At 56.9% G+C, this 9,594-nt stretch overlaps 1 protein-coding gene across 1 annotated transcript; it reads left to right on the top strand.

Annotated features, from left to right (window-relative positions):
* The first annotated feature begins 964 nt into the window (after positions 1-964).
* LOC311201474 (small ribosomal subunit protein eS10) lies at positions 965-7,352 on the top strand. The gene is made up of 6 exons (XM_084275865.1): positions 965-1,029; positions 2,248-2,397; positions 3,000-3,171; positions 6,240-6,317; positions 6,670-6,725; positions 7,264-7,352. Exons 2-6 carry the CDS (start codon positions 2,248-2,250, stop codon positions 7,303-7,305), a joined length of 498 nt encoding a protein of 165 aa, XP_084131991.1. The 5' UTR covers positions 965-1,029; the 3' UTR covers positions 7,306-7,352.
* Positions 7,353-9,594: the final 2,242 nt, after the last annotated feature.

The raw sequence follows: 9,594 nt of genomic DNA on the forward strand, positions 1-9,594 counted from the left end.
TGGCTGCCTCTCGCCGGGGCTGGCTCTGCGGCGGCGGGAAGGTCGGGGCGGGTGGGCAGGGGGGGAAAGATCAGCGCGGAGATTAGAGAAGCATTTTTAGCCGCCCAATCGCCGGCCCCGCCTCACGGCGCCTCGGCCACGCGAGGTGACAGCTCGGGGATGGATGGGAATAAGCCGGGAGCCCCGTGTAGCCCGGCGGGGGGCAGTGGTGGGTGGGGGTCCCCAGCCTCCCCACGCTCCTCCGCGTGCTTTTGTCCCTTCCCTGTCCCCTCCCTCTCTTCCCTTCCCCACGAGCGTTTACTCGCAGCCTCCTCCAGTCTCCTCTCCCATCCGGAGCGGGGTCAGGGGGTGCTACGGGGCAAAGCCCACCCCCTCCCCAGGCCTGGGGTGTCTCCTGTCACTCTCGGGGTCTTCAAACAGGGTGACAGCAGCCTTGGGCTGGGGACACACACATTGCACGGGGTAGCGCTCAGGGACACGGCTCCACTGCCCACTGATGCCTGGGACCAACACACCTCAACCCCCTCGGGCCAAGGGCCCGGAGCAGGGGAAATACAGGCGGGGGGAGGGCTACAGGCGGGGGGCTGCAGGCTGGGGGGCTGCAGGCTGGGGGCTGCAGGCTGGGGTGATGCAGGCTGGGGGGATGCAGGCTGGGGGGATGCAGGATGAGGGGATGCGGGATGGGGGCTGCAGGCTGGAGGGATGAAGGCTGGGGGGCTACAGGCGGGGTGGTGCTTAGGTGCCCCCGAAGCATTTTGGGGTGCAGAGGGGCCTCTGTGTCCGAGCCCCGTTACTCGGGTGCGGGAGCCCAGCACGGGGCAGCCCGGGGGGTACCGCGGCTCCGAGGGCGCTCCCGTCAGGCACCGCAGCGGGCAGCCCCGCGCCTGGCTTGGAGGGGGCCTGAGCGTCCCGCTCAGGCAGCTCTAAAGTCACCCGCGCCTCCGACGGCGGGGGCCTTCAGGAGGTCGGAAGCGGCCGCGCGGCGCATGCGCGCTCCTTTCCGGTTTGGGGCCTGCCGCAGCCGCCACGGTGAGGCCGCGCTCGGGGCCCGGATCGGCCTCGCACCGGCGCCATCCCGGGGCCGCGGCGTGTGGCCGCCGCCTGGCAGCGGGGGCGGCGCCTCGGCCCGGCCGCGCGCCGCAGGATTGCCGGGGTCGGGGGCTCTAGGCCCGAGTTTGGGCTCCGGGGGGGGGCCGGGGGCACTAGGCCGCGGGAGGGCCCCGGTACCGGCGGGAGCCGCGGGGCCGCGGGCTGGGGCGGCTGCTCCGGGCTCACGCCCGGGTTGCGGGACAAGCCGCGGTGGGAGCCCCGGAGAGCTCCCGGCGGCTGCACCGGGGGTGTTACGCCCCGAGGGGCTCCCGTGGTGGCGGCCCCGGCACGGAGCCGGCGCGGGGCTGCGGCCGGCGGGGCTGCTCCGCCGTGCCCCGAGCACCGGCAGCGCCGCTTCCCCGGGAGCCACTGGCGGGGCGCGAGTGACCCGGCGGTGGTGGCGTCGCCCTGGGTCGCGCTCACCGGGCTCGGGTGGGCGAGGGGCGCTGCGGGCGCTGGGAGCCGCTTCCTCGGCTCCCGGGTCCGGAGGGGACCGGGGCAGCAGCACGAGTGCTCGCGGGCCTCTGGGGGCAGAGCCCAAACACCCCCTACCCCGGGCTGGGCCGCTCCCTCTCCAGCATCACCCCCAGCCCCTTGTTTAGACTGACATCGGGTACTTTATGGGCCGTAACGTGGGGGTATGGTTTTGTGTGAGTGACCAGAGGGGTCCTGCAGGGAAGGGGGAGAGGGGCTGGTCACTGGAGTGCAGGGACAGGACACAGGGCGATGGCTTCAAGCTGAACCAGGGCAGGGTTAAGTTAGACGTTAGGAAGGAATTCTGTACTCTGAGAGTGTGGAAACCCCATCCCTGGAGGGGTTCATGGCCGGGTTGGATGGGGCCTTGGGCAGCCTGGGCTAGTGAAGGTGTCCCTGCCCATGGAGGACAGGGTCCTTTCCATTCCAAAGCATTCTGTGATAAAAGTTTGGACTGCTCAGTTTTCCTTCATAGGAGACTAATGGAAAAGGATTCCCAGAGATCCTGGTGTTGAGAAGTAGTTTGTAAAGTTCATTGAGCTGGGGTTATTGCTGGGGTTATTCCTGGGGGTGTTATTCAGGTGTTGGGCTTTTCATGCAGACTAACCCTGCTCTTAGTGCTTCTGGTAGGCTCCTGGATTAATTTCATTTCAGTGGGTGTTTAACTGTCTGCCTCTTGATTAGATGTTGATGCCCAAGAAGAACCGAATTGCCATCTACGAACTCCTCTTTAAGGAGGGAGTGATGGTGGCCAAGAAAGATGTCCACATGCCGAAGCACCCCGAGCTCGTCGACAAGAACGTGCCCAACCTCCACGTCATGAAAGCCATGCAGGTACAGGGAGCTGGGAGCTGGGCATGGGAGGCTGTTGTCTGCCTGCATGGTCATGTGTAAGCGAATCCCAGCCTGGTCTGGGTTGGAAGGGACCCCAAGGGTCCCAGAGCTCCAACCCCCTGCCACAGGCAGGGACACCAACCTCCAGGCCTGGAGCCACACAAGGTTGCCCAGGGCCCCATCCAACCTGGCCTTGAATAAACACTCATTTGTTACCAGATAAACATTGTCAGCTGCTACCAAATAAGTGCTGTCAGCCCTTGCCTTGCATGGGCTGTATCTCTCCTATTACAGTTGTTTCCCTGATTTTTCTCTTTTCTTCTCTTTCCTCTTTGAGCTCTTGCTCCCTGCAGAGGTTATTCCTCTGCTGCTTCCCCTCTCCACCTCTGTGCTTGTGTGTGTCTTGTATTTTCTCTCACAGAGCAGGAATGAAGCTGTCCTGTTGTCTCCTGCCTGTGCACTGGTATCTGTTCCTACATTTTCACTCCTCACATACCCCTGCTGAGCTCTTGTGTTCTTGAAGCGTTTGGTGAGGGTATTGCTGGGAAACACTGAGCAGTGCCAAGGCTCATCCCTGGAGTAACCAAGGACTCTGTTTGCAGTCTCTGAAGTCCCGTGGTTATGTGAAAGAGCAGTTTGCCTGGAGGCATTTCTACTGGTACCTGACCAACGAGGGCATCCAGTACCTGCGCGATTACCTGCACCTGCCCCCGGAGATCGTCCCCGCCACCCTGCGCCGGAGCCGCCCCGAGACAGGCAGACCACGGCCCAAAGGTACGGGGGGCTGAGGTGGCTGCTGAGGGAGCAGCAGGAGCAGGGGCTGAGGTGTGGTGTGGGGGATGCTCGGCTGAACGTCGGCTTCCAGGGTGGGCTGGGGTGAGGTGCTGTGGGTTTTGGATGCGTTCTGCTTTCTTGTTTTTGTGCTTGGCTCTGGCCTGCTGAAAAACCTGAGAGAGCTTGGGAAGGCTCTGGGAGTGACTGGGGGAGAGGGCTTGGGTGGGACTTGGTCTTCTCTGGACATGTGAGTGCCTGGAGTTATGAGAGCAGGCAAGCTGAAACTGCATGCTGTGTGTCAAGGTACCCACTGGTACCCAGACAGGGCTGAGGTCTGGGAAGGGGGATGTCTCTGGCTGCCAGGGTGTTCTGGAAACTCTTGTGTTCTGGGAACAGCCAGCAGCAGAACTGCAGTTCTCCATCAGGAAGGCAGCGTGTGCACTGCTGGTCTAATCCAGCAGGTACAGAAGACCGTGTCTCTTCCTGAATCCTTCTTACCAGCACTGTGTGTGAGGCTGTTGTGTAAGAGTTGAGTGGCCTTGGCTGGAATTGCAGAGACAGAGCAGCCTTGCATTCCCACGTGGCACCCAGGCACAGGATTCAGTGGCTGCGAGCGAAAGGGGACCCTGGCTGTGCTGCATCCGTGGTGCCTGAGGTCAAGCTGGGCATCCAACTCCTGGCTTTTATCACATGTGCTTAATGTGCTGTCACACAAGTGATGTTACTAAAGCTGCCTTTGCTTTTTGAAATATTTACACCAAATGTGTGTGGGATGTTGGGGTTGTAGTTTATTTTCTTGGTGGCTGAAGGAGGTGCCGGTCGTGTGAGCAGATGTGCTGCTGACTCTCACTTCTCACACTGCCCACAGCTGCCTCTGCAGGGCTGCCTCCTTACAAAATGTGTGGCAGACCCACCTGCAGATGGCTGAAACATCTTTCCAGAAGGTAGAAGTAGCATTGTTGAATGATAAAGTTTGGGTTACAACGTCCACACAGGGCAGAATCTGTGCTTTTTGTTCTGTTGGCGTGGGAACGACTCGTGAACCACTTCGATGCCCTTTGTGGTGAGCAGAGTCATATTATGTGATAGCACAGTATACAGCTTGTGGTGCCCCTTGGTGCAGTAACCTGCAAAGTTTACTGTGTTCCAGGCAGTAATTCACATTGGGAAGGGTGGTTCCATTGTTGTGTGTGTGTCAAAACGCTCTGCAAAATCCCTTCGGCTTAGTTTTCCTGGTTTCTTGTTCAGTAATAGAGGAGAGACACCACAGTGCAGAACACAGGTTGTGAAATTGCCATGGAGGCCTTTGGGGGGATAAAAAAACTTCTTGAAATGTGTAGAGAGAGGAGAGAGACAATTACTACAGCCATGGTTGGCAGAATTTCTCCCTCAAGGTGTGAGGTGGGAGGTCTGTCTGCCCTGTGTGGAATCCTCTTGGGTTTACTAGGTAATGTAGGATGTCATCCTGCCCTTAAAGCAGGAGTCACCCTGTGAAGGGGGAGCCCAGCATCACTTTGAGGGAGATGGTAGACCCCTGCTCCTGCCTCTGAGCTCTGTTGTATCCCATCCCTGAGTACCAGACACCACACTGGGGACAGAGGCTGTGGGTGTGGGATGCTGAGAGCTTCACCCACATCTTCTGCAACTGGTTTTTTAGTCTTAACAAAACTGTAGCATCACCTGCTTCAAAGGAAAGAATTGCATTGAAACTAGGAAGGTGATGGCTTCTTTGATCTCTGAGTAGCTTTGGATGTCATCAAATTTATTCTTTAGATGCTGTGTTTATCCAGCAAGCTAAAGAAAGTGCCTGTCTGATGGGAGTGTGGGGTTTCCAGTCCCTGGCTGACACTGGCTGGGGTGTGTGGTGAGGAAGCTTCGCTCTGCAGTGTCACAGCCCTTCTCAGTGTGGTGCTGGTGACCTCATTCAGTCCCTGCCTTGGCAGGGTCAGCTGGTAGCACTGCAGGAATCAGCTGTTTCTGTGCTGTTTCTCTGTGGGTTACCTGCTTATGGTGCAGCAGAGTAGGACTCACAGTGGTGTGTGTGTGTGGATGGTGGTGCAGAATCCAAGCTCACAGGTCTTGCTTGACCTCTGGGGGTTTTGAGAGCTTTGAAGGAGTGCCATCGACTTCCTCAAGTAAGGCTTGATACCAGAGCTGGATGGGTTAGTCCAAAGCAGGTCGTAGAGTACTGTGTGTTTGATACTTCCAGTTTGCTGCGATCTCTTGTGACAGTTAATTGAATTGTTAGAAATGTAGGGATGGACAGAGCTGAAATTCAAGAGAATAAATCCACTGGCTAGGGCTGTACTCTAATGCTTGAACCTGATAGAAAGGAAGGATGTAAAAGCACTTGTAGGGTAAATTAAACAGCTTGCATGATTCCTGTGTCTTGCAGTGTGACTGAGACTGCCAGCACCCTGCAGTGCACCAGGTAGCAGCCACCCTTAAAGGTGTCTCACAGCCTGAGCATGAGGATCTGGGCTTGGTGCTGTGGGAGCCTGTTTCACCTTGGATGCTCTGGGGGAACCCTGTAGGTGTTGGGCAGAGGCTGGTGGTTCCTTTGCTGCAAGTGTGCTGTGATATTAATCTGATGTTGCATAGATAATCTGCTCTTAGTTTCATTAATCTCTTCCATTGTGGAGGATTTGTGAGACTGACAGTGCAGCGTTGGGGTCAGAATGTCACAGCTTGTGGTGTCGCCATGAACACGCTTCTCAGACAGGAAATTCCCTCTATTTCTGATTTTGTTACCATTAGTTTTGGGGCTCTTATTTCAAGGCCAGAAGACTGCTGAGAGGATGCTGTAAATCTCTTTTCCACGTTGTTTAACTTCAACCCAAGCACAAGCTGATGCCCTTCAGCAGATTTTACCCTTGAAGTTTCCTGTGTTACATCACGTTTTTGTGTAGGTTTATGTACATGAAGCTGTCCAAGGGGCAGTTCTGCAGGCAGCTGTAGTGCAGTGCTGAACTGGAGGGCTTTTTTCCACCTTGAGATGCAGGGTCACCCATGGAATGTGTCGTGTCCTGGGCAAACAGTGTGTCTGATGTTGCTGTTCTCACTTTCAGGTCTGGAGGGTGAGCGCCCTGCACGTCTCACTCGGGGAGAAGCTGACAGGGACACGTACAGGCGCAGTGCTGTTCCACGTGAGTCTCTGGGGTTGCTGTGGGGACGCCAGGCTGACCTTGCTGTTTGTGCAGCCTCTCTCTTTGGGAGAGTTGTCTTCAGGACTGGCCTCCTTTGAGAAGAAAAGGGGAAAATTCGACTCTGGCATAGCTTAGGCTTTTGCACAAGAGTTTGTTTCTATCTGCTTATGGATAGGGGTCTTGTCTTGAATTTTGCCAAGCTGGATTGTGGGATTTTCTCCAGGGTGGGTTTTATTGTGGTATCTTTAGCCTCAGTTTTAGTTGTCTTTGATTGTAAAGCTCCAAGCAGGAGCACTGTAATTGGGGAATGGATTCTTCAGTTGGTAACTCAGTCTTTTCTCTCCCTCTCCAGCTGGTGCTGACAAGAAAGCTGAGGCTGGTGCTGGAGCAGCCACTGAATTCCAGTTTGTGAGTATTTGTGTTTGAGATTTGCTTCCTTTATTTGAGGCTTTGAGTAGGAGAAACTGGATAGGTCATATCTGCATGCTCTTCAGTGTGGTGCTTCTCAGGTATGCCAGCTGGGGCCAGGTATTTGGATTGTGTAAGAGAGGCTGTTCCCCTCTGTGCCCAGCTGCATTCCTGCTGGGAATTCCTCACTGCTGTGATGGGAAGCCAGTGACACTGGAGAAGCAAAGCCAAGCTCTCTGGAGGCAATGCATGATTTTTATACTTCAGAAATAGAAGAGGTTTAGACACGATCCCCAGAGCTGGCTAGGATGTGGGTTGATGTTGTTCTTAGTATCACTCATCTGGTTAACCCATGGCAGATAGGTGGTCCCCAGAAGATCAGAGGTGGGCTGAGCTTGGTGCAGGGGATGCTTACCAAAGTCACGTGAAGTTGAGGAAAGACAGCTATAGCTTTCTTTGTGATGGTGGTGGTTCTTGCTGCTGTGTAATTGCTGCTGTCACTTCCTTAACTTCTAATGCTCTTCCTTTTCTGTTGCAGAGGGGTGGATTTGGTCGTGGACGTGGTCAGCCTCCTCAGTAGAACTTCCTGCTCATGTTTTGTGTATAATAAAATAGGTGAAAATGCCACCTGGGTTGCATCACTGCCTCTTCCTTAAGTGCATAATAAATCCAGAGCTTGCGTTGCAGAGAGGTGACTCAAACCTGTGTCACGTGTCAGAGCAGCAGGGGAATAGCTTGTCATTAGCAGCAGATCACTGGAGGAAACTTGGTAGGTTTGGTGATCACTGACAGAGGGTTTTGCTGCTGTGTAGAGGTGACTCTTAGGGAGGAATGAGGAGTAGAGGGTCATGACACAAGCTCATTGTGGGCAGTTTTTCTACTCTGCCCAGGAAGACCCTGAGTTCTGGGAGTTCCCAGCAGTGCAGTAAAGCTGTGCTGAGAGACGATTCTATTTTGCAACCAGCAAGTTCAGCTGTGTTGTCTGGAGACCCCCTGTGAACCACACAGCACTGACAGGCAGGTGAGCGTTTCCTTTATCCCAGTTCTGCAGTCACTGGGTTAATGAGCAATGGCTTAGGACAGACAGGGTGGCTGTGCAGCAACCTGCTGTGGAGCTGAGTCCCCTGCACTGTGCAGCTTGCCAGTAGATGTCACTCGCCAGCTAATGACGGGACCATGCTCATTACCCTGGGATCCTGCAGCCTGGTAAATGGTACCTCAGTATCACAGAAGTCAGCTGAAACACAAACCCAGGGGAAGGGTTTGTCCAGACCTAGTTTGGGGTGAGGGAAAGGGAATGCATGTGAGACTATTGGGGGGTTTTTTAATTTATTTTGGAGGGACTTGGCACTGTAGGGAGAGACAAAGTGTTTCACATCCTTGTTTTAACCAACCCATCAGCCTCTGTTGAAGTTCGTAGGTTGTGATTTAGCTAAACTTCATTCAGACTAATGTGCTGAATCCCAGGTGACTGGATGTAGCCAAGAGACGCTTTACAGCCTTGTTCTTAATGGGAATGTGCATTAAAGCAGCTCTTTTTTCAACTTTGTGAGTGATAATTCCTGAGTTTCTGGCTTGTCTGCAGCTAGCAGGGCTTTTTGATCACGTTTCAGTAGTGTTTGTAGTTGCTGCTGTGCATTTACAGCTGCAGTTCTGTCTGGGAAGCAGTGTGTGTTCAGCAGAACGTTCAGCTGCCCGGGGAATGGAGCAGCTATTTCAAATCATCCTCTCCAAGCTTTTCAGGGTTCAGCTGCCTGAGCTGATGGGTGGAGGTGGGAGTGGAATGGCGCTTAGTGGTGTCTCTGGGTGGACCCTCCCCTGGCTGCCCCAGTGGGACCCACTCTTGCCAGAGCCTTTTGGAGGGAAAGCCTCTAGCGTCTTCTGACCCCTTTCTGGCTCTCTTGGGGTGGAGACCAGGTTGCTGAAGTCCAACACTGCCCAGGCAGCTGCTTGCCCCTGGGCCAGGGTTTTCCCCCTGGGGGGAGCACACAGAGCCGGGCCCCGTGTGGGGCTGTGGTATCTGCCCCCTCCTACCGCTCAAAGCTCAAGCCCTGCACAGGGGTGTCCGTGGAGGGGTGACGCTGCCACTGGCTGATCCCGGGGTGTGGCTCTGGGCGCTGACAGGCTGCCTGGGGAGGGGCCCGTGCGGAGCAAGGAGGGTGCACGGTAGTGGGGGGCTCCCCGCAAGCACGCGTCCCCCTCTGAGGGCACTACTGAGGCCACCCGGGTTGCAGAGGCCGGCTCCTTCCCGTCCCCTCGCCCCCCAGGACCTGTCCCGCCGCCTCCCCCCTCCGCTTTGTTCCGCTTCCGCCCGCGGGGTACAATGGGACCCCCGCAACCGCGTTCCGCCATTGGCGTAAGCCGCCCCCCCGCTTTGCGTAAGGTGGGCATTCTTCCCTCCCCGGCGTCTGCGTGCTTTGCGTAGAGCCGCTGTCAAAGTGGAGCCATGTGCGCTGGGGGCCGGCTCTGTCCCCGCGCCTTTTGCGTAACTGCCAGGGCGCCCCAGCACGCAGCCGCCCGCCGGTTTATGCGTAGCCGCCTTATTCTCGAATGCGGCCTGCGCCGCTGGCGCAGAGGGCTCGCGGGCGGGCGGAGGGAGGAGGCGGAGGCGTGGTGGCGCTATCTGCGCGGGAGGGGGGAGCGATTCTGGAAGCTGGGCTGCGCCGTCTGCGTGGCGGGCGCGCCGTAAAGCGGCAGGGGGCAGCCGCCACCTCCCCCGCCCGGCCGCTCTACGCCGTTTGCGTAGCGTGCCCCAAGATGGCGTCGCGGTCGTCGTCGTCGGCGGTGGCCGGAGCGCTGGCAGCGGCGACGGAGCGGCTGGAAGTGAAGGGAGGGATGAGGCGGGCGAAAGGCGGCAGCGCGTAGCGGG

This window comes from Gallinula chloropus (assembly GCF_964237585.1).
Source record: "Gallinula chloropus genome assembly, chromosome: 27".
NCBI lineage: Eukaryota > Metazoa > Chordata > Aves > Gruiformes > Rallidae > Gallinula > Gallinula chloropus.

What these genes read in the sequence shown, in the direction of transcription:
- LOC311201474 (XM_084275865.1), top strand. Translation starts at nt 2,248, where the DNA reads ATGTTGATGCCCAAGAAGAACCGAATTGCCATCTACGAACTCCTCTTT. An exon ending in AGGCAGACCACGGCCCAAAG is followed by an intron (nt 3,172 to 6,239) that starts GTACGGGGGGCT and finishes TCTCACTTTCAG; the next exon opens with GTCTGGAGGGTGAGCGCCCT. An exon ending in CAGCCACTGAATTCCAGTTT is followed by an intron (nt 6,726 to 7,263) that starts GTGAGTATTTGT and finishes TTTCTGTTGCAG; the next exon opens with AGGGGTGGATTTGGTCGTGG.